Source organism: Lepidochelys kempii, chromosome 8, assembly GCF_965140265.1.
Source record: "Lepidochelys kempii isolate rLepKem1 chromosome 8, rLepKem1.hap2, whole genome shotgun sequence".
Lineage (NCBI taxonomy): Eukaryota > Metazoa > Chordata > Testudines > Cheloniidae > Lepidochelys > Lepidochelys kempii.
In genome coordinates, this window is record NC_133263.1 from 47,290,762 (window position 1) to 47,314,188 (window position 23,427).

At 44.7% G+C, this 23,427-nt stretch overlaps 2 protein-coding genes across 6 annotated transcripts in view; one reads left to right on the forward strand and one right to left on the reverse strand.

Moving 5' to 3' along the window:
• SCYL3 (SCY1 like pseudokinase 3) overlaps positions 1 to 15,998 on the forward strand; it is a 34,365-nt gene extending 18,367 nt beyond the window's left edge. For 3 of the 4 annotated variants that reach the window (XM_073356376.1, XM_073356375.1, XM_073356374.1), the window contains 7 exons: positions 258 to 335; positions 2,057 to 2,196; positions 3,035 to 3,312; positions 4,118 to 4,289; positions 7,155 to 7,313; positions 8,312 to 9,036; positions 12,135 to 15,998. In XM_073356376.1, coding sequence (XP_073212477.1) covers positions 258 to 335; positions 2,057 to 2,196; positions 3,035 to 3,312; positions 4,118 to 4,289; positions 7,155 to 7,313; positions 8,312 to 9,036; positions 12,135 to 12,194 — 1,612 coding nt within the window. In that variant the 3' untranslated portion in view covers positions 12,195 to 15,998. The remainder of the gene's footprint in view (positions 1 to 257; positions 336 to 2,056; positions 2,197 to 3,034; positions 3,313 to 4,117; positions 4,290 to 7,154; positions 7,314 to 8,311; positions 9,037 to 12,134) is intronic. The other variant, XM_073356377.1, reaches the window with a different exon arrangement.
• FIRRM (FIGNL1 interacting regulator of recombination and mitosis) overlaps positions 12,494 to 23,427 on the reverse strand; it is a 32,407-nt gene continuing 21,473 nt past the window's right edge. Inside the window, exons 15-24 of one of the 2 annotated variants that reach the window (XM_073356368.1) lie at positions 23,375 to 23,426; positions 22,508 to 22,597; positions 21,042 to 21,227; positions 19,546 to 19,668; positions 16,910 to 17,005; positions 16,322 to 16,435; positions 15,761 to 15,865; positions 15,272 to 15,352; positions 14,255 to 14,374; positions 12,494 to 13,352 (exon numbers count right to left, since the gene is read on the reverse strand). In XM_073356368.1, the coding sequence (XP_073212469.1) occupies positions 13,167 to 13,352; positions 14,255 to 14,374; positions 15,272 to 15,352; positions 15,761 to 15,865; positions 16,322 to 16,435; positions 16,910 to 17,005; positions 19,546 to 19,668; positions 21,042 to 21,227; positions 22,508 to 22,597; positions 23,375 to 23,426 (1,153 nt within the window). In that variant the 3' untranslated portion in view covers positions 12,494 to 13,166. The remainder of the gene's footprint in view (positions 13,353 to 14,254; positions 14,375 to 15,271; positions 15,353 to 15,760; positions 15,866 to 16,321; positions 16,436 to 16,909; positions 17,006 to 19,545; positions 19,669 to 21,041; positions 21,228 to 22,507; positions 22,598 to 23,374; position 23,427) is intronic. The other variant, XM_073356370.1, reaches the window with a different exon arrangement.

Consider the following 23,427-nt stretch of genomic DNA (forward strand, 5'->3'; position numbering starts at 1 on the left):
GATAGCCTCAAGAGAGGCTAAGAATGGAATGGGCCATGGAAACTGAATCCCCCTGCTAGAAGTGGTTGCAATGGGGGCTGAAGCACACAGATGCAGTGAAGAATGCAAGAAGCCCGAACTGTCATTCTGATGTTCCCAGTCCAATGTCATGTGACTTGATACTCCCCTTTCTTCTTCCATGTGCCTGATTAATGCAGGATGTGGATTTCTTGAATCTCAAGTTCCTGATGCTTAGCCTTCTTTCTTTTTGTGGTCAGGAATGATTTTCTAGAAGTTGTGAACTTTCTGAAAAGTTTAACCTTAAAGACTGAGGAGGAAAAAACTGAATTTTTCAAGTAAGTGAAAAGTTTTAAGAGCTTTAACCTTTGTGGAGAACATTTACTGCGGGAGGGGGAGGATGACTTTGCCATGTTCAAAATGGGATCTCAGCAAGACTTTAAAAGGTTTATAGCTGGGATGATACTTCCTCTATCTGTGGATCTCAGTCTCTTACACAGAACATCAGCAGCGTGTTCTGATTTTAATGTAATCTTATACAAACTCCATTTGTAGATGGAAGATCCATTGTTAGCTTGGAATAGGATATACCTGCCACCAACTTTGCTTTGTGGTTTGATTCCGAACAGCTAATTTTTCTTGGAAATGGTATCTACGCAATTTTCTATGTGCAGCTGATCACTGTGGTTGTCACGCCAAGAAAAGTAAAAACCCTGGGTAAACTAAGTGAGCAGCAAGTATTTTCATTGCAGAGATAATTGGTCCCGTTGTTCCCTGGGAACAAGCTAGAAAATTTGGACTGTGGTGGATGTGATTGTCTAAAATCCCAGGCGTATTTTAGACATCTGATTGGATTCTCTATGGAAACTTAGGTAAAACCAAGGACAAAGCTTTCCCTTGGGTGGTAGGCTGTGAAGACAAACCAGGTTGTATATTATCCACTAGCCACAAAGGGAAATTTAGTTTAGTTTGTTCAGTACAGACAAGGAGAAGCATGACTAATTTAGAAGGTTTTTTATTTAGATCCCACTTGGTCTACATGGCACAACTACCCATTTCCCCTTACTTCTTTATCAGGCATGGTGTCACTTTCAGGATATTACTATGCTGTAGCGTCATGGTGCCATCGCGTGTGATGGCGGGGGAAGAAGGGGTGTGGTATTATGAGTTTGTTCATTGTAATGCTGCTCATTTGATGAACTGAATCCAAGACCCTCCTCCCATAACTAAGACTTTTGGCACCACTAGAACTTCTCAAAGATAAGACTGTCAATTTTTTTATTATGGTAAAATGTATTTTTCCCTGGCCTCTCTCTTGGAAACAGCTGAACTCTTTTGGCTGGAATTTTCCAAAATCCAGCCGCTTTCAGGCCCTCTTTATACATGGTAAAGAACCATTTAAAAACAATCCTGTACAGATCACTCCTAAAATACTTTTTGCCTTAAATTAAGGGAAGGTCTTCCTGAGTTGATGTCTGTCCTTGCATGGGAAGCAGTCTTGTTCAGGCATTGTCCTGTTGACTAAACATGCTTGTCTGTTACCGAGTGGCAGAAGGGCAACTCTTGTAATGTGTATGGGGCGTGGGATGTAAGTGCATTTTAACTCTAGGGCTTTAACATTGTGATAGTTCATGCTCTTTGCTCTGAAATACAGAGAGACACTGTGGTGATGGATAGTTTTATAAAAGATGGAAATATTCATAGTCTGGCTACAGAATTTGATTGGGGCTTGCTTGGCTGGCTGGCTCTGTCTGGTGTAATCCTTGCCAGCCAGTAGCCTGGCTGTGAGGTTTCACAGGAGGTATCCTTTTTCTTTATTATCTGTTTTGAAGTTGGGCCTGTGTTCCCCAATCAGGATCAGGGCTCCATTGTTGTAGGCACTGTATAGTCACTGTGAGATAATCCCTACCCCAAAGAGCCCACAGTCTAAAGAGGGAGGGAGGACAAAGGGAGGGGAAAGGGATATTTAATGGAAACTCATTCTGAAACCAAGTCATAATCAAATTTAAAAGAAACCAAAAAGTTACCCTCATACTAACTCTTCTTTCTCTCAAAACAGATTCCTGATGGATAGAGTGGCCTGTTTGTCAGAGAAGCTGATAGCTTCCCGGCTGGTGCCTCTCTTACTCAATCAGCTTGTGTTTGCTGAGCCGGTAGCTGTCAAGAGTTTCCTTCCACATCTACTAGGTCCAAAGAAAGGTGACTTGACTATTCTCTCTTCAGAGCAAACATTGCCTCATTTGGAGTGAAATCAGAGGGGTTAGTTAATTTGAACAGAGGTTTTAATAGTGGTGCTTGTTTAAGCCAAGCAAGTACTGTAAGGTAAAGTACCAAAGATTCTGTCATTCCAGATACAGAATAATGGGAGTACCCCTGTCCATCAAACTTTCCATTGTTCCTTTGTCACATGCCTCCTGTAGTTGCTGAAAAGGGGATTAGCAATTGTCTGGCCTTCTTCCATGCTGCTATAAATGGCTCTCACCAGGACTATGGGCATTCTTAGAGCAGTAGCTGTGTATACCTCCTCCTCCTCCCCTCTTAGCATTCTTACAGATAACAAGGCTGCCCCCTAGCTTGAGCTGTGGGAAGGCAGCAGGTTACTCTGCCACCTTGCTGGCATGGGGCAACCTCTTTCTCCCCAGGAGGCATTCACTCTCCCTCCTTTCCCCTGCTGAAGTGCTCTGTCTCTCTCCCTCAGTAGTTCCTGTGCCTTTTCTTTGCTCCTCCTCCTTCACAATTTTGCCTAAGCAGCCACAGGGACTTGTGTGCCCTTAGCTGCCAAGAGAGGTCACTGTCGAGCAATGCAAATCATTCCTGCCCCACCCTTCTGATGTCCTGAGCACGCTAGCTCTGCAGCATTCCTGGCTCCTGCTGACCCAGAGAGCATGGCACTAGGACTACGATTCAAACCGGGCTCCTCGGTGACAGACCTCAAGCCCATAGGCCCCTGGTTGTGGCAACTGTAAGTAGCTTTAACTTGAAGCGAGTTGTCTCTGGTCTGGGAGGTAGCCTGTCCCATGTTCTAACTCTTCCCTAGATAAAATTGGAGAAAGTGAGACCACCTGCCTGCTGTCACCAGCCCTATTCCAGACTCACGTCACTCCTGTGCTGCTGAAGCTGTTCGAGGTCCACGAAGAGCATGTGCGAGTGGTGCTGCTGTCTCACATTGACACCTACGCGGAACTGTTCACGCAGGAAGAGTTGAAAAACATCATATTGCCACAGGTTAATGATGAGGCAGACAACGGGACTGGACATGGCGTATCAAGAGTGTGGGGATTCTGCTGCTGGGATGGCCTCTGTTGCTTATTACAAGTAAAGATCTCCTAGTCCTGGCAACAGTCAAGCACAGTGCAGGCAAATTGTGTAAGCTTTCCCCAAACACCCAACTCTGCCAAATGCATCTCAGCCCTGACATGCAGCTCCCTTTACTTATTCCAGGCCTGGCACCCACGCACCTCCTCACAGCTCAGTCAGTTCACCTCCATCCTGAGCTAGAGCCTTCCTCGCTAACCCAGTTTTGCCCCCTCACCCTAGCTACGCCAGGGTACCTGAGTCCTGATCTGGAGCACCCTTTGATATTCCAGTCCTGTCCCCTAACCCTAGCTATGCCAGTGTTCCTGGAATATATAGATATTCCAGTGCTAGGCTACCGTTCCTCCCCTCCCACAACTCCTACACATCAAGCTTGACTTACAACCTCCCTCTTATGACAATACATTGCCTCTCCATCCTATGCCACTCCAATATCTCAGTTGTGGGGGTCTCTTGAGCAGAGATGACTGATCATTCTGAACTGTGCCAAATTATTTGCAAAGCGGTCCAGTGTTCACAAGGAGCTAGTACGAGTGACCCTTTTTAACTGGTAACATGAATCAGGCTTTGAACACTAGTGGGGAGTAAGACTACTTTCCTACCCAGGGAAGTGATATACATATTGAATTTTGTTTGTCAGAGAGAAGATGACACTAATAGTGAGTTTCAGAAGTGGTTATCCACATGATTGTCTAAATGAAAGAACAGCAGAAACATGCTGTAAACATCTTTAATGGAAGAGCTAAAGAAAATGCTGCTCAGATTCTTTGCTATTTCTGATAGCTTTCTGGTGTTCTTTTCCTAGGTGCTACTGGGCCTTCGAGATACCAGTGACTCTATTGTTGCGATAACGCTGCATGGCTTAGCAGTTCTGGTATCTCTGCTTGGACCGGAAGTGGTTGTGGGGGGTGGAAGAACTAAGATTTTCAAACGCTCCGCACCGAGTTTCACTAAAACTACGGACCTTTCGCCAGCAGGTAGGTAAATGCAAACAGAGTTTGGGATTGCAGCACAGTGAGATTGGTTTGTGCTATCCAGTCTTACCTGTACTGCTTGGAAAGGGACTCTAGGGAGAGTCCTTCATGTGGATAAGCCTGTTAAGTGAAGGGCCTCTTGTCCTCAGCAGTGAAAAAGTGATCTGCAAAGACAGAACTGAGGTAACGTGTTTAGCAACAGATTTGTCCCTGCCACAAGCTGCTCCAGTGAGATGTAGAGGAATTAAACCACCAGGGGCAAAGGCACTGTTGAAAGACCTCACTGGGAACAGCCATATATAAATAAAACCACAACTTTCCATTTTGTTAAAGGGACAGTGAGGAGTCTTAGTATTGTAACCAATCCCTCCTAAATAGTTAAAATTTCAGTTAGCTCTATGACTTTTAGTACAACATGGTATTAAATGGAGCAGTGGATCTTGTGACATTTTAACTGTTTGTGACTGCTCTGTTGCCCCCTTGATGGGGGGAAGAAAAAGCAGAAGCTAATTGGTTTTGTCTTGATGTTAGCTGTAGGCCTTGTCTATACCTGTATTTCAGCCTTGCATAGCTACACTAACACAACCCCTCCGGCACTGTAGGCAGTTTACAATAGCACAATTTACACACTGGTGCAGCTTACCTGGATTGGAAACTGGAGTAAGCCATGTGACACCCTGGCATCCCAATATTCACCAGTGTCATGTAATTAGGATATGTTTTGTACAAAGTATGCCTTGTGAGGTGGTAACATTCTAAAAGTCTTGATCTGCTAGACAGTAATATCTTGTTGGATTACATGTGCTATCGCCGTATGTCAAATTATGAAGTTTGGTTATGTATGTGTTACTGAAACATGTTGTGAGGTTGAAAACACCCACAAGCAGCCTTTCAGGTACAACTGTAAAAAGGCCAAACAATGTTAATGGCTTATTGAGGAAATACACACAAGCACAAGGATTACCCCAGGAACTGTGTACAATAGAAACCTCTCAGAGATAGCACTACACAATGGGAATTGTTTGACCCAAGTCACAGCAAAAGAGCTTTCCAGCAAGTGGGAAGAAGATATAAAAGGGGGACAATGATATCATGATGGTACCTCACTCCCCCTACAACAACAACACCTGGAAACACCAGAGGGGCAAGGACTGAACTGGGGGAAATGATGGTCCCAGGCTAGAGGGAATTTTAGCCTGTATATAAAAACCTGGTAAAGCCAAGGAAGCTTGGTTCTTAAGAATCTGCCAGTCTGATTATCATACAGGGTAAGAATTAGCTAATTCATATCCTACCTATTTAGTGTTTGCGGTTTTGTTTATTTACTAAGGAATTCTGCTTTGATCTGTTTGCTATCACTTCTAATAAATTAAAATCTATCTTTTGTAGTTAATAAACTTGTTTTGTTTTGTCTAAAACCAGTGCGTGTGGAAATTATATATATATATATAATTGGGGCAGAAAGCTGTTGCATGTGTCTCCACATTGAGGGAGGGGGTGAATTTTCATGAGCTTGCGCTATACAGGTGCCTGTGCAGCGCAAGACGGTATAATTTTGGGTTTGTACTCCAGAGGGGGGGTGCGTGCCTTAGCAACTAGGAGGTGCCTTAGCTGAGCCTTCCCATGATGCAGAGCTGATCTCAGCATCTGTGTGAGAAGCTGCAGCTGGGTGTGTCCCTATCTGTATGCTGATGAAAGAGCAAGGTTGGGGAGCATGGCAATTTATCACAGCACCAGAGTTTGAAAGGGAGCCCAGGCTGGTGGGTAAGGTGGGCTCAGTGGTACCCCAGTTCCACGTGGCACCCCAGAAGGAACAGTCACAAGCCACACTGATACAAATCACACTGTACTGCTGTAAAGTCTGTTACATTAGGGGACTGCACCTATGCAGATACACAAGGTGACAGAAATCGCAGTATGGTGCTCTGTCCACCTTGAGTGGTGGCTGGATCTCAGATAGAGGCTGATGAGCCTGCTACAGCCTTGGCAAATAGACCTGAGTCTTCTACCTCATGCAGAAGAAACTCCAGCTTTTAAGATCTAGAGGTCCAAGGTCCAGTTCCCACTGCTGCTGATCCAGACAGGGTTTAGTGTTACACAGACAATGCCATAGTGACTGGCTTCATTTGCAACAGTGCTGGCTGCCTATTGCTGTGTGCTGAAACACCTCAATTGGCTGGTTCTGGTTTACGTCACAGCCTATGGGAGGCAGCTGAGAGTTTGTTTTGTGTGCGCGCAGCATGGAAAGAGGAGCCGAGGGAGGAGATAACAGGATAATCCCTCTGGAACCTTGTGACTGTCTGTGTCCTGCAGAGCAGAAACTTGTGTTGGGGAGACAGATGGATAAACAAACACTGTTTGCCATCTTAGATGCATGGTAATAGGATGTGAATGGGGCTAGGATTAATTTCACTTCATTAAAGTGCAGTGTTGGCTGCTGCGTTCACCTAGGGGTCTGCAAAGCACCCAGACCTCAAATGTAGAGCCCAAGTAAATTTTGCCTGTTCAAGGGCTGTCTTAGCAAGTTGCCAGGAATCTGCAGACCCCACCAAATCGCAGAAAATGGAGTAGATTGTGGGTGAATAAGAAGTGCAGGCCATGACTACTACAAGCGTGTGCTTGCAAGCCTCCACTTTGATCCAATGTGGTTTGAATCCCTTTGGAACACTGCATGCTAGGCAGTCATCTTGATGAGCCAGATCTCTGTGCTGCAGATGAAGGTGGCTTGTGTGTTTACAATGCTGTGGGCAATCTTGGGTTTCATGCTGGCAACTGAACGTAATGAAGATATCTCTTGTACCTTTGTTCTGAGCAGATCAGCAGCTATTGAGTGAGTGTCCTTTGTGTTTTTGCTTTGTATCCCTGCAGACTCCCCAACTCATGTCAGCAACCAGAGAAGCCAGCTCTCCCAGCCCCTGCAGAACAATTCTTCCAGTGTGTTCCCCAAGTGCCCCATTGGTGGAAACGTGTCCCTCAGCAGCGAGAAATATGTGCCAAGAAATCTCTCTCAGGTGGCCTTAAAGACAGGTAAACCTCCAGAGCTTTCTACTGGAGCAGTCCTTACTGCTAAACACTAATGAAGAATATCCTTTCTGGTGGAAACACAACAGCGCTGCCTCCTGCTGACTTGAAATGGCTACAGAGGTGCCATTTTCAATTGAGTGACTCACTGCCATATGCACCTGACAGGTAAAGGAGCTAGGAAACGGGGAGAGTGGAGGACACAGAGGAAGAACATAACACAGTGTTTAGGAGAACAGTTTGTAGGTTTAACCTTTGTAAAGCTGAGTACTAGAGGGGGGCTCTCAGTGCTCCATTTGCCTGGGGATGGATAGAAGATAATTGAGAAGACTGAAGTAAACAATGACACTGCTGGCAAGCTGAGCAACATAGAGATGTACCCATAAGGACATGTCTGTTTGCCTTTGAACACCCTGGCCCTTTTACCAGAGAGATTTCCTACGTGCCCTGATCTTCCCACCCCATAGCTAGGTGGGTGAGCAGCTCCAGCAATGAGCTGAAGGCTGTCATGACTCACTAGCTAGTTGCACTTGGCACCATTCACACACTTGTCTCTAGAAGACAGGGAAGCTGATCCAAAATGTCCATCTGTGTTTTAGTTCTTTGCCTTCGTCCAGTAGCAACTCAAAGCAGGCCCTGGGCACTTGCTGGGTAGATGTACCAAGCTTAGTAACCCTCCCACTGTAGGCAGGAAGGTGGTCACTGCTTCTGAGGCAAAGAGGCATTTTTGCCCTACATTCCCTTCCCCTTTAGCAGCACTTTGAAGCATCCAGTATAGATCACTGGTGGAGGCAACACCCTGGGCTATGTGGAGCATTGTTCTGATCTAGTGTGACTGTTCTGAGCAAGCTGATTTTCAGGCCAGCAGGCTGGTGTGGTGTTTCCTTAGTGATAAAGTTAGGGCATGTTGGGAGTTCCAGGTATAACTTACATTCCCAGTTTTATGGGGAAGGCACAATTTAGCACCATCCAAAACAGGTGTGTAATTCCTGTGTCTTCCACAGTTGAACAAGACCCTCCACTATCCCTGAATGGAGATCCTGCTATGATGAATACTGTGGGAAGCAGCAGGAGCCCTTTGAATACTTCTGAAAAGCCAACGGAGGAATGGCCAGACTGGAGCGAGTCCGAAGAGCCAGAGACACAGAAAACTCTGAACATACAGCTCCGGCCTATGGAGCCACATGGCAGCACTGGGCCCTATGTTGTTGTTCATAATGTGGTCAAGGAACCCTCGGACAACTTTGAGCCCAGCAGCCATGCTCCTAAACTGTTCTCAGGAAACAGCTTCGATGCTACGAGAGCTGGTGGAGTCCAAGTGCAGAGGCCACTCCCTGGTGCCCTTCAGCTGAGCAAAGAATCCAAAAGCTTCAAACCGAGTCCTCCCCCAATGTCCAGCCCTGCGAATTGCTGGAGCAATGACAGCTGGGACCACCCAGACCAGCTGAGAGAAACACCATTCCTGGAAAGGTCTCCTAAATCTCCATGGGAGTCTGGCTTAGGAGAAGAGTTCACGATCCAAGTGAAGAGGAAACCAGTGCGAGACCCTGAGTTGGACTGGTTTGCTGACATGACCCCAGATATTAAACCATCTGCAGCTTTCCTGATTTTACCTGAAGTAAGGACAGACTCGGTTGTTCTTAGTCACTTAAGTGCAGTTTCCGGTGGAGAGGATACCTCCCAGATTGTCCAGTTTTCATCCAAATTTGCAGCAGCTGAAGTCACTGAGGTGAGAATACGGGGTTTAGGGGGAATTATAGTGAGTGATGTAGCAAATTGTAGAAGGAAAAAAGGCATTTCAAGAGATGCATAATGCAAGCAGGCACTGCACAACCCTGCCACTATGCCTCAGTCCTTAGCAGCAGCGTGTCATCTGTGCAGAGCTGGCACAGTGTATGCTGCCTCAGCAGCTTCATATAGACATGGATAGAGAGGAAGGAGTCTTTGCAGGTGGGGAAACAGGTGCACATCAGTTGACTGCTGTAGAGGTGCTGAATGACCCTTCTTATCAGGCACTGTCAGTTTGATCAGCTCTTGTAGCTGCAGATGTGTGATAAGAGGCATATGAAACTGATTAGTACAGTTTGGGTAAACCTGTGGCCTTTAAAACAAATTGGCACAGTGGCTTGAGGACTAGGAAAGGGATAGAAACTTTTTCTAGTTCTTGAGTTCGGATTCAGTTAGCGGCTGTTTAGTGGCCTGTGTGAAATGAGACGATTGTCCTAGCCCAGCTTCTACTAGACAGGTAACTTCAATATAAGTGATGTTGTAGATTCAATGGAGTTGCTAAAGATTTGAAGAGGTTGGGAGTCTAAATTCCACTCTCAGCTGTAGCAGTCCTGCTACAATAGCTGAGGCACATTGTGATTTGCAGCATGAACTGCATGGCATTAAACGGGACGTTTTGCTTCTGGGACTCATTCTGTAATCCCTTTTAAAAGATAAACCTACTATAAAATAGGAGGGGGGGGGGGCTATGCATCTTGCAAATGAACTCCTCCTTTTAAATGGTATGTAAGATCTGAATAGAGGGAAGAAACAGCTTGTCCATGGTAGCCAGTGATGCTAGAAACCTGCGCATTCTCTGTAGGGAGTTGTAGAGTGGTGTGTAATCCTGGTTTGTCATCACATGCCTGTATAATGTACCAGATAGATCACAACAAAGTCCTAGGCTGCTTATTGAACTGGGCATATGACTTGGAAGTTCTGATGGATTGTCACAGGGTCTAAGGACTGCTGCTATGTTCTGCAGCAGTGAGGGACAGGCTTATGGCTCTGCATGTGGAACAATCTGCTTACCTGACTGAGTCCAGGGCTGTGGGTGCTCCTAAGAAGGGAAAAAGAAAAGGCGGACTTGTGGCACCTTAGAGACTATCCAATTTATTTGAGCATAAACTTTCGTGAGCTACAGCTCACTTCATCGGATGCATAACACGGCTGTTACTCTGAAACCTAAGAAGGGAAGAAGCAGGAAAGGCTGTTCTCCCTCCCCAGACAGCCTGTCTCTGAAATCGAACAGGGTGCCCTGTCACAGCCAGTGGTGATGCTAGGAGAGCTGAGGGGGACTGAGAGGCTGCCTTGCAGGAGAAAACACGGCCAGTGCTAGCAGGAAAGGGAACATCCCCTATTTGCCACCAATGCATGCAGGGTATGGGGAGAGCGAGGTGTATAGACACCTTCCTCCTCAGCCTTTGGAAAGGAGGGACCCTCACCTTGCTTAGAGGTAACGGTTCTTGTGATAACAGCATGTGTTCCTCTGCTGAGTGATATGCTAAGAGAAGGGGGACTGCTGCTCTTACCCCACCTTGCTGCCACAGTACTTTACTACCATTTGAGAGTCACAGCAGGGACAGAGTGTGGTTTTAAACCATTGTTTAACTGCAAAGTACCTGACCCAATCTGTTAAATGATTGGCCCAGTGCTAGCTTAACGCACACCATCTTTGGAAACTACTGCTATCTTGTGTACTGAGATGGCCCCCTGACCGTAGTAACTGAGCACTTAATGCATTTATCTGCACAACACCCCTGGGAGGTGTTATCAGATAGAGGCCAGTGAGCTGCACAGGGAGTCATTGCTGGGTCTCAGGCCAGTGAGTGGCTGAACCACTGTAAGTCCCAAATGATTGCAGCACAAGGATTTTATTTTAGTTTGGGAGTGGGGGGAACCGTCGAAAAGCTGACCTGACTAAGACGGGGAGAATCTTAGTGCAGAGCTCCATGGTGGCTCCTCACAAAACTGCAGGGAAGGGATGTATTAATGAGCCAGGCATCAGTGTGATGGGCATGGCCAGTGCGTCCGCTGCACAGCCTGGCTCAATGGGCTAACCCAGGTGCCGGTCTGTAGCATACGAGTTCCTGCCTCTGGGGTGGGAGGGTTCAGCTGCTTAGAAATGATGCATAGCACCTCTCTGGAAAGCTGTTTTACCAGAGCTTTCCAGGGGAGTTAAAACCTCACCTGAAGTGACATTTTAAAGCAGCTGATGTTTTAACTGCCTACCAACAGCACCTCCTTAATGCAGTGTTTCAAGTGCTTCCTTTGAACTATTCTGAGGGGAAGAGATGGTTTGTTTCTAAAAATAGCAGATGATTGCTTATTTTTCTGGTACCACAGGGAGTAAATTATTAGCAGTGGAACAGCTGAGCTCTGCTTAGAAAAAATTGTCACAAGTACCTGTGGGTGCTCAGCGTAGGCAAAGTACAGATAGGTCTGGTCACTGAGTTAGGTAAGCAGTAGCTGGTAACCCCTTGTTACTTTCAGCCCACATACTGCTTCATCTACTATGTCTATGGGGCTCTTCTAGAATGGGGATGAGGCACTTTCATTATGAAAGGAATACTATGTCTATATAAAGATTTAATGGAGGATGTTGGATTTGGAACTGCCTGGGGTTTAGGGTGAGAGCTGGTGGTAGCCCAGCAAACCTTACTCTCTCTTGTTGAGTCTGCTGAGGTGATTTCTGGTATTAGTGGCCTTGGGGAAAGGACTGTCTCTCTCTCCCCCTTATCAGGCAGAAGGAACAGGAAGGGGTGCATGGCATTATAACACATTCATTTTGCTGCTGCTGATCCAGCTAGTAACTGACTAGCTGTGCAGTTTACTCAAAAGGTCAGAGGATTACCAAAAACCTGGCTCAGGGAGGTAGAACTCCAGCTCTGAACCACACAGGAATTCCCCCAGGAGCAGGGGGCAGTAGGCCCCACTGATGTCTGCAATAGTTCTCAGGGGTTGGGTTAATGTATCTATTTATTTTACATGGATGGGTGTAGCTCTGCATGACTGTCATCTGGTGTGTTCTTACTGATACAGTTTATGTAATTATTCTAGGCTGAAACTGCAGGCTGGGGTGAAGAGGAAGAGTTGAACTGGGAAGATACTAACTGGTGATGGATGGGAAAAGACAAGGGCAATCGATGGCCTATTGCTTCCATGATGTGTTAGATTATTACCTCATCAACACTATTTTACCAGGAAGGCAGGCACTTTCGCTTGCGTTAAGCAAGATCCCAGTGCAGCCTATCTTCCTGTACAAGGATGCTCCTTTTCCAGCCTGTGCTGAAGCCATATGTACAAGTGAGGTGCATAGCACTGGCTAGTGGAAATGGGAACAGCTTGAATGGTTTGTGTTTTGGAGCTGAAAAAGAAGAGTGATTTATACTTTTCTGTTTCAGGAATCATCACTGCTCTAGAAAACTCTTGAAAATAAATGAAAATTGCATTAGTTCAGATAAATTTTATTAATGTTTGTGCCATTTCTTTTTATTAGAAAAATAAGCCACAGTGGAGGGGCTCCTTTTAACTTTTTAGATACAAACTGCAGTGATTGTAGACTGTACAGTTTACTTGGATGACTTATTTATTGCTGCTCTACCAGAATGGATGGCTGGGAGACCATTACAGGGAAAGAGTGTTTAACACACATTGTATCATACTCTAAATTCACTCTGCTCTTAAACCTGACCAATAAAGATTATTTTCAAGAGATCAGTACAGTGTCCGAGTGGAATAGCAGCCCAGGTGCATATAGTCTCCATGAGAGAATGGAACCTTGGTTTTAAAATACACAAACTATTCATGCATTCACTGTTATCGGTTTAATACAAAACAGGGACAATTATGGTCCATTTTCTCTTACAACACAATCCTGTTAAGTTTTCCCTGGTCCAAGTTAGAGCAGCACATGGAGTCAGTTAGTTGGAAGGGTTAAGATGTTCAATTTAACTCTTTTGGAAGACTGGCCTTCTGCCTTAACAGCAGGCACATTTATCAAAATCTGTGTTTTGTAGAAGGGTATCACAGGTAACTCCCCTTATTTTCAGTTTGTTCATTTGCCAGCAGAGCTGTTCAGCATCTAACACCTTACCGTACACTGTTTCTTAAGATGGCTACTGTTGTCTGTAGAGCCTCTAATTTCACTGCAAGCCAAGCAGGAGATGGTCCTTTCTGCAGCAGCAGTTTCACAGCTTCCAGTGCTCTCTCTGCAGCATCTATAGCAGACTTGTACTGCTCCTCAGAGGGTGAGTGACAAGCTCTCTTTGCTAAAGGCTGCAGATTAAAACACGAGATGTTAAACCTCTATTTACTGCCAATCCCACTATGATACAGGCTAAATCCTCAACCTCTTAGATGAAAAATAACCAGGCAGTGTCGTAAGCCCCTTCAGCTGGGATTTTTCATGCAGGTTTAAACTCTGAGGCTCCTAACAAAGTTTTATGTCTCATCTACTGGTTCAATATAAAGTTTAGTATCCCCATTAACACAGGCATGGGGGCTCCTGACTTTTGGACAGAGCTCCTTTCAATGCTCCTCCTTGAGTGAATAAGGGCAATAAGGCACTTCTGAACCCCCCCCATTAGTAACAACTGGGGGAGAAATGAAATCACATAGTCCTCGCTTATGACAGTCTAACAGGTGTTAATCAGCTAGGAACAAAAGAACTAGCCTTGAATGTGCCTGAAGTATTGTGTTGCACTGAACTCAGCTGTTTATGGGAAGCCTTGCTGTATTTGGTACACTAAAAATTCAGCATTAGGGAGTGCTCTGCTCAGCAAGACAGAGAGGGGTTTGTTTCTCATCCCTGCCCCTGACAGCCTTGTATTGTCAATCACTTTCTAACACCCCCTGAACCTTTAGAAAACTGGCCTGTTACCTGAGGGCTAGCAGCAATTCCAGGGGTTGGATGGGACTACCAGTGGCTACTGGGCTAAGCCAGGGGTCCTGATTAGCCCAGCTTTTCACAGCTCCTCTGAGGTGCCTCCCGCAGCTCTCTCACTCAGCCCTTCAAGGCCGTGGCAAGGGCAGTACAGAGCCCAGCACTGAAATGCAGCAGGTGGGTGTGTCCTCTTCACAGCAAGGGCTGGGAGAAGGACAGCGCCATTCCCCATGGATGAGGGCACGGCTAAGGACTAATACAAACTTAGTCCAGCTGCTTTCAAAGATGCACCTACCTCTAATGCTGAGCCCCCTTCGCCATCCATTTTCATTTTAAGCAAGTGTGCGCTGCAGATGGCCTTTTCCTGTTTCACACGTTCTGCCCTCGCTTCTGCTGTCTCCTCTCCTTGCCTTGTCTGAGGGAAAAGCCACAGGAGAGGTAACTAAGCAAACTCAGCAGCATTTCCAGCCTCCATGACTCCAGCCCTTGCACTATTACACTGTGGCAATGGAAATACTCTTTACAAAATAAAAAACAGATTATGTGAAAGTGCAGTTCTTCAGCAAGGCTTCAACCAGCAAACGTATGGAGCTAGGCTGGGCAAACAGCTCAGTCTAACGTGGGCTACAACAGCTATGCTGGAGCATCACCTCGTGTATAACATTAGCAGGTAGAAGTTGCTTTGCTGCCTCTCCCCTATGCAGTACAATGGGCAAAAACTCCTGCACTGTCCTCTCTGAAGTGCTGCTGTCCAGTGGAAAGCTGGCACAAAGGGGGACAGGGTTGTTAACAGCAGAGAAAACTCTTCACCTTTTAATGGTCATGAGTTCCGTGCATTTACTAGTCATCCTCTAGGAAGTACAAAATATTCTTTCATTAGTTTTTTCTCAGTACTCTCTGTGGAGGCTGCTGCGTGAAGTAAATAGATGCACTCTGCTAGTCAGTTATTTTCATTTAGGTGCCCCTTTTAATTGGTACACACACAGCAAAGGGGCTTGGGAACCTGGCCTTTTGCCTCTGCACCCCGGAGCTGCGATCTGTCATCTCACTAGTGGATGCCTCTTCACCTTACCCGAAGCACCAGCCAATTTAGTCGCCTTGTACTCAAGAAGGGAATAGCAGGAGATGTTAATAAATCAGAGTTGGAGAAGCACTGGGAAAGTCTGTGGTGGAAACTTGCACAGCATTTGCCATCACTGTTCATCATTCTAGACAATCATCAGATTCCAGTTACAGCAGTCTTGTGTCAGTTTACTGTGGGAAAGAGCCCCTCCTCTATCAAGCAAGACAACAGTAAAATAATTCAAGATACCTTGGCCAGAAAGCAAACAACTTTGTTTTTAGTTTCTTCAGAATTAAGGCACTGAGGAACTACATCTTCATGCCTTGTTGCCTGTCAAAGGTTTTGAGCAAAAAAAAGTTGATTAGTATATTAATGTTCAATGCAGCCATAATAAAGATGAACTGTAGAGCATCTACAAAACAATCTGAAAAATGTTCTGTGTTAAAAGGATGTGTGTGTTTATGTGTGGTATTTAAAATAATACTGGAAATCTGTTCTTCCTTCACTTCCGCTTCCTGGGGCCACTGTATTTCTCTTGCATTTTGTTAATCCTTTTATTTTTGCACCATAGCAAATGGAATACTGAGGTCAGTGTCAAGCATTTTGCTCCTAAACAGACACTGACAAAACGGAGGGAGTTCAGAGAAGAGCAACAAAAATTAAGATGCTAGAGAAACTGATATACAAGGAAATATTAACAGAGCTAAATGTGTATATCCAATGTGGTGCCATTCTTACCTCTGCAAACTGAGTGAATGCCTCCAGTGCGTGTTGGTAAATCAGCCAAGTCTTGTCGGCCAACAGAGAGGTAAAGAGATAGGACAGCTTGGGTATAACCTGCCCCTGAAAGGGAAGCGCACGCTAGTCAGATTTTTGTGGAGGGTTAATCGGCATATCCTGCCCCCCAACTCATCATTAAAGAAATATTCCAGAGTCAGAAGACTACAGTCTACAGGTTGAGCAAGTCTACAACAGGCTTGGTTGGCAAAAAAACATAGTAAGAGAGAACATGTCTGACCTCCAGCTGGGAAAGAATGGGTTTTGTGTACATCAGCCCTTCTCTCAAGCTCCTGGGAAATAATATACAAATGAATGCACCCAGCATCCTACAGGCAATGGGAATAACAGAAAGAGACTCACTGGAATATAAAACTGCCATGGAAGTATTCTGTCCTGGTTTGAAAATAAATGTCTCCAAGCACCACTGTCCAGTGCACTGTACTATGTATTCCACGAACACAACCCCTTAATAATATATACGAATGGCTCAGGACAAAATGTTGCCGCCAGTGCATTTACCTGGATTTCTTGTGGCATAAACAGTTTCCCCACAGAAGAGAGCAGATCCAGTGCTGCCAAACGAACATGATCTGGGGGATCCAACTCAAGGAGGGAAGCCTGCATTGCAAACACCTGCAGGAAAATAGATGTGGATGAAGCCCCATCAAATAAGACACAAACTCTGTTCAACGGAGGATTGCAATGACCATCAAGTCCGAGTTCATTCACATCTAGAGAGAGTTAGATCAGGACAATAGATGCATCAATGGAACAAAAGCAAGTATCCGGGAGCTTTTCAAAATGTTAAATGGAATCCTTACATAAAAGCCCAAAGTGTATTTGAAAGAGAAACATACATCAGACACCATCGCTGCCCAGCGAAAAAAAGGACTGCAAGAGTCCCAAAAGTGATGCTAACCAATGTGTAGCAAACACCATAGCAAAGCCATGAAAACAGTGTAGGAAGGAATCAAAATAAAGTTAAGAACTCTTCATTCTTGCTAAGTAGTAGAAATCAGACCATGAAACGACTCATTAGATGTGATCTCATTTAATAACAAAGATCCAGCATGCATGAGGTAGGTTGCCCAAAAAGACGTTTCTTACCTGAGTTATCAATTGAGGGTCTAACGTTTGGATGAAAAATTCCAGCAGTGGAAGGAGCAAGCAAAGTGTCTGCTGGAGGCATAGCTGACTTGAGACCTGCACCAGACCAGATGGACATATCATATAGCATCATAGCATTTCTGTTTACAGGGCAATTTAACTGGTTTATAAAAAGCGTGAGACTGCAATATTGTGCCCAAAGCATTTAACTTCAGACAAATACCATCGCAGATACAATCCCCATGAGAAGCAGTGAGGAAGGCAGGAAGTCTAAATACTAAGAGGGGCAAACTAGAGTGCTTGGGGTTAAGTTAGGATATTGATATACTAGGTATTGTGGAAACTCAGTGGAATGAGGAACGTCAATGGGACATGGTAATACCAGGGTAAAAAATACAAAGGAATGACAGAGTAGGTCGTGCGGTGGAGGAGTGACATTATTTTGGAAAAAAGCACAGAGTCAAATGAAGTAAGTCTTAAATGAATCAAACTGTACCACAGAATCTCTATGAATAGCAATGCCATGCTTGAACAATAAGAGTATAGCAGTAGGCAAGTACTATCAACCACCTGACCAGGATGGTGACAGTGATTTCAAGATGTTCAGGACAATTAGGCTGCAAGGCAGAAAATGCAATAATAATGGAGGATTTCAACTATCCTCATACTGACTGGGCGCATGTCACTGCAGGATGAGATGAAGAGATCAAATTTCTAGACACCAATAATGTCTGCTTCATGGAGCAGCTAGTCCTGGAACCCACAAGGGGAGAGACCATTCCTGATTTAGTTCTAAGTGGAGCACAGGATCTGGTCCAAGAGGTGAATATAGCTGAACCGCTCGGTAATAGTGACCATAACGTAATTAAATGTATCATCTTTGTAAGATGGAAAATACCAATGAAACTTGCCTCAGTAGCATTTAACTTCAAACTGGAGAGCTATACAAAAATGACAAAGCTAGTTAAATGAAAATTAAAAGGAAGAGTCACAAGGGTGAAATGGCTGCAAACTCTACGGAGACTATTCAAAAACATCGTAATAGAGGCTCAAACTAAATGTATACCCCATATTAAAAAAAAACAGGAAGAGGAACCAAAAAAATGCCAGCATTGCTAAACAGCGGAGTAAAAAGGCAGTTACGAGACAAAAAGGCATTCTTTAAAAACTGGAAGTCAAATCCTACTGAGGAAAATAGAAAGAAGCATAAACTCTGGCAAGTCCAATGTAAAAGTATAACTGGGTTAAAAAAAGAGTTAGCTAAGTTCCTGTAGGATAGATAGGTCCAGCGATGGACCCAATGCTCTAGGTGTCCCTAAACCTCCAACTGCCAGAAGCTGCAACTGGACGACAGGATGAATCACTCAATAATTGCCCTGTTTTGTTAGTTCCCTCTGAAGCATCTGGCACTAACCACCATCAGAAGTCTGATCCTGGGTGAGATGGATCACTGGTCTGACCCAGTATAGCCGCTCTTATCTTCATGATAATCAAAAAGAAGGAATAAAGAATTGTTTAGGATGGTTGCATTTTATAGGATACTCTACTATTGATATTTTTTATTAAAAATCTATGGCATTTGTATCCCGCCCCTCTCACAGAAACCAAAAAAGTAAGATGTCTCTCAACCTATTTTCTCCATAACCATTTGGCAAATATTTATTTCTCCCCTCCCTCCACATCTGAGCACAAACCATGATGACTCCCCTGACTGCACCTTCAAAAACAGCAAGATACACTGTTCGTGGGAAATGTTGGTTCGGTAACTTTCTGCTGCAGACCAATAGGAGGCCCTCGGTTTTGGTGTGCTACTCCAGATGGCAGTGGTTTTCATTCACATTAGTAGTGGGTTAAAAACACATGGGCCAAACCCTCAGCTGGTATAAACTGGAATAAGTCCACTGAAGTCATAGTCCTCCCACAGTTCAAATAAAATCAATGGAGTTACATTGAGTTACAACAGCTGTGGATCTGCCCTTATACATTTAGATCTTGGAACATAAAACAGTAATCCGTAGATTTAAACACTGTAGAGGAAATTCTGACTTCATCAAATGTCTCTACATTCTTTTTTCACCAGTGCAAGGAGTTAAAAACATGTCGTTTCTACAAAAGATGTTCTGTTTTCTGTACAACTACATCTCTCACCTGAGCTCAGAATACTGCTTTTGCAGGCTGTTCAGCGCCAAACAGAGCCAGAATTAATGCAATTCTCATCACAAGGAAATCCTATATTACACCTTTCTTTGTTCTTAGTAAAATAAGGTCATTAAATTATCTCCATTGGTTGGTTCATCTGGTTCTATTAATTTGTGTTTTCCCCATTTCTGGGGATCAATCCCCTTTCTAGACTTGTTTTAGACAACAGTCCATCTAAAACTGATATGGAGTAATATGACTCATCACTACACGTGCAGTTCCAGCTACATATCACTGGGGGCAAACGTGCTTGTGGGAAGAATTCAGTCCCCAAAGCACTGGCAATGGCTCAGACACCATGATGTCTGAAGCACGGGGACTCAGCTGCACTGCACTTTAGGGAGCTGCTCCAATCCAATTAAATGACTTGGTAACACACAAATTGGGTCCTGCAGGGTAACGCTGCCTTACATTGTTGGAACACTGAGTTCTCTCACCTGCTTGACCTGGAGGAGAGCCCAGAGCTGACTAGCAGCTCCCAGCACTGCTGCCTGTAGTCCTGCCTCCAGAGCTTCGCCAGCAGAATTGCACACAGTCAGCAAGACAGAGAGGGCAACATTCTAGCAGAGATGGAGAGAGGGGTCAGGAGCAAGGTAAAAATCCGGCCTGCTGGATTCAGCTACTAAAGCCTCACAAGAGGCCCAATGTGTCAGTAATGTAGTTCTGCTAGTCCACCAAGCTAGAAGCCAACTCATGCCACCCTTCACAGAGCAAACTCCCACTGACTTCAGTAGCGGTTCTGCGCAAATAAGGAGGGGAGGGTTTAGCGGCCTTATCAATCACCACAGAAACATAGGAAGCAGAACCCTGAATTGCTGGCCTTTTAGGTGGAGGTCTCCAGTCACACTCAACTCTCCTTAGGTTGTCAAGAAAAACCAGTGCTTGTCTTTCAGGTATGGCAGCCTCCGAGAACAGCAGACCCCTTATCACTTAAAGAAATCTTCTAGCCGAAACCACACCAGAAGTCTAAGCGAGAACATTGTATGTATGCTCAGCAAGAGATCAAAACGTAATTAAAATACGTATTGATCCGCAGAGCTTTCGCTAACTATTGTTAACGGACACACAAGACGGGAACACAACGTTGCAAGGGAGGCACTACATGCCCAAAGATGGGCTCTTTCTGATCCAAAAGATTTTCAAAAATAGGAGTCTAAAGTTAGGTTCCTAATTCCATATTTGGGCACCTAAATGAGCGACCTGCCTTTCAAAAATGCCAAATAGCCAGTAGCTCCCACTGTGGCTGCCAGAGCTGTTCAGTAATCATCAGCCCTCTGGAAAGTTGGTCAAAAGTTGAAACTTAGCTCTCCCTTTGACACACGCATTATCTGACATTTTTGCTACTAAGAATTATTAGCATGCATTTACTGGGGGAGAGGGGAGAAGATAGATCTTTTCATAATATTGTACTGCAGTGACTCCTACAGGCCTAGATCAGGGCCCCACTGTGCTACACCCTGTACACATGAATAGGCCAGGTCTACACCACACACTTACTTCGCTATAACTGTCACTCAGTGGTGTGAAAAATCCACACCCTTGAGCGACGTAGTTACACCAATCTTAGCGCCCGCCCTCCCCCCATATAGACAGCACTATATTGGCAGGAGAGCTTCTCTCGCCGACAGAGCTACCACCTCTTGGGGAGGTGGAGTTAGTAAGCCAACAGGAGAGCTCTCTCCCATCGGCTTTAGAGTGTCTTCACCAGAAGCGTTACAGCAGTGCAGTTGCATTGGTGCAGCTGTGCCATACAAGTTTGTAGTGTAGACCTGTCCATAATAAAATGACACTCCCTGCTCCAGAGAGCTTGCAATCTGAACATATTGTAAGGCTGCACAATAGGGGAAGATAAACAAGCAGGGCCAGAGTAACAATAGGCTCCTTATCACTTAGGAGCTCTAAGTTTAATGAACAGAGTCACACCTTCCCTTACCACAGGTGGGAGTTCTCCCAGAGTGCACCTGCCGCTCAGCCACTGCCTGCATTGTGTGAGCCCCACCACACAGAGCTGGAGTGCCACATGTTTCCTAAGATCAGGAGTTAGGGCCTTGAGAGAAATATGCTGCCACAGGGGCAGGTTCTCTGCTTCTTTGGGAGGAAACTTTTGGGTAAACTCCACCTGCAAGTCAAAGTAAATGTTAATTAAAGAGATCAGGACAAAACCTGGAAGTGATGAGGTGCAAAACCTACAAACAGTACCTTGATTTGTGCTACTCTTGACATTTGACAAGGAGCCCCACATGAGGTGTGTGAGAATGATCTACTGAGGCAGTGTGATTCAGCAAATGGTACTCTCAACCATATGGGGGGATAGCAACAAAGAACAGGGGCCAGATCCTCAGCAAGCATAAATCTGCTTTGCTCCACTGAAGTCACTGGATCAATGATAACCGAAGATCTGGCCACAGACGTTTGGGGAACAATTCCCCATGGAAAGCAGTCTGCTGTTGGGCTCCCCGTCACTAATCAATCTCCCTACTACTGAAGAGCCCACTCCTACTTATATTTACAGACTGAGTAATTTTATCCATGTGAGCAGACCAATGGACTTCACCATGAGCTCTAAAAGTGCCTCAGGGTTTGCAGGGTCAGCCCTTTAACTCTTAGTCCAAAAGTTTGCAGCAACCAAGGTTGATCCCCTTTGACTTTTTTACAGATTTGCAGCTCAGGAAGGAAATGCCACCATTCCCACTCGGGACACCTGCTTTTTTAAAGCTTGGTGCAGACATACCATAGAGGAGCATATTCATACGAAACACCGACAAAATCAATGTTTTGCTCTTTGGCCTTTTCTTATGAAGCATGTAGAGGCTGATTCCCAGGGAACTAAACCAGTTAGCTGAGTATCCTTTTTACCCTGGTGATTTCCTGTGTACTATTTATTAATTTACTTCAGCATTGTTGTTTTTTGTTATTACTATTTAACTGTTATTTATTTGCAACTACCATTCCTATTGTGCCTTTAAACTTTATACGTTCAGCTGTGGTCTTCCTTTATACTGTGACTCAAAAGTGATCTAGTCATTATTAGAATAAGCAGAGTTAACTCTCACCATCTCTCAACTGGGAAACAGCCTAAAACACAGGGAAAACAGGACAACAAACTCAAAGCAAAGTTGGACTGATAATAAGGAAGAACTAAAGTGGTAAGAGAAGGCACTTCGGGACAGCACAGGGGTCAAGTTAGTTATTAAGGTAACCCCCTGTGTCCTTTCTGTATTGGTATGTTATCTTTTGCTCCGCTTTATCATCTCACAACATCAGGATGGCAAGAAACTACTGTTTGCTCCACCCTCCTGTTTCCAGTGAACTGAAAATGGATGGCTGGTGTTTTAATGGAGGCCAGTTGGATTTCTATTTGGCTTAGCAGAAGACTGGAGAAATTGGTGCTATACTTGCCTGGTGGTCTGGAGCCATCAAGAACAGCATACGCCTCAGCAGGACCCCCAAGACAGAGAGCTGGTAACACTCACCAGGGCAAGACTTTATCTGAATTAGGGTAACAGGGAATTGATCTAAGCAAATTAAGAAAAAGACACTGCTCCCAGCACATGAATCCTACAGGTTGGCATTTTCAAAGATTCAAAGACTTCTGTGACTCAGGAATATGACCTAAAAAATTAATATTGGGCCTCTGTTTAGGCAGCAACGAATTCTCCTCTTACACTGAAGATTACATTTCCCTTTTTAATCAAAACATCCTAATGAGTGATCACTGGTAGTTCAACACCATTACAGTCAAGTTTTTCCCTGCATTACAGGCCATCTCCTGGTTTACTGTTTTCTACTTCACGGTGCTATTTTTATTGCATATGTATGCTACTTTGCTCTTATTTATCCTTGGGGCATCTCATTGAATTCTGCTCTGTCCATTCCTCTAATTTATCATATAGGATTCACTATAGTAACTCCTAAATTAGCAGCTCTTACATCAGTTTTGCAGTGTCTGTATATTTCTCACCCCTTCCTTCAGATTGTTTACCTACATCACCACTGAATATATTTATAGTGCAACAAGTGCTAATTATTAACCCTCGGGAGGGAAGGATTTTCCCCATTTTGCTGATGGCAAAGATGAGGCACAGAGAGGATGAGAAAATTGTCCATGGTCACTTATGAAGTTTGCCAGAGAATGGAAGTTAGAACTCAGGTCTCCTTACTCCCTATCCCATGCAGGAAGTATGATCTGTTCAAGAAAAGCAGAAAACCTGTCTGCCGAAACACACACACGTACATGCATACACCACACTCTGCCACACTACTCACCAAATGGGCTATCACAAAGACGTGATGAGCACACAATTCAGCTGTTCCATACC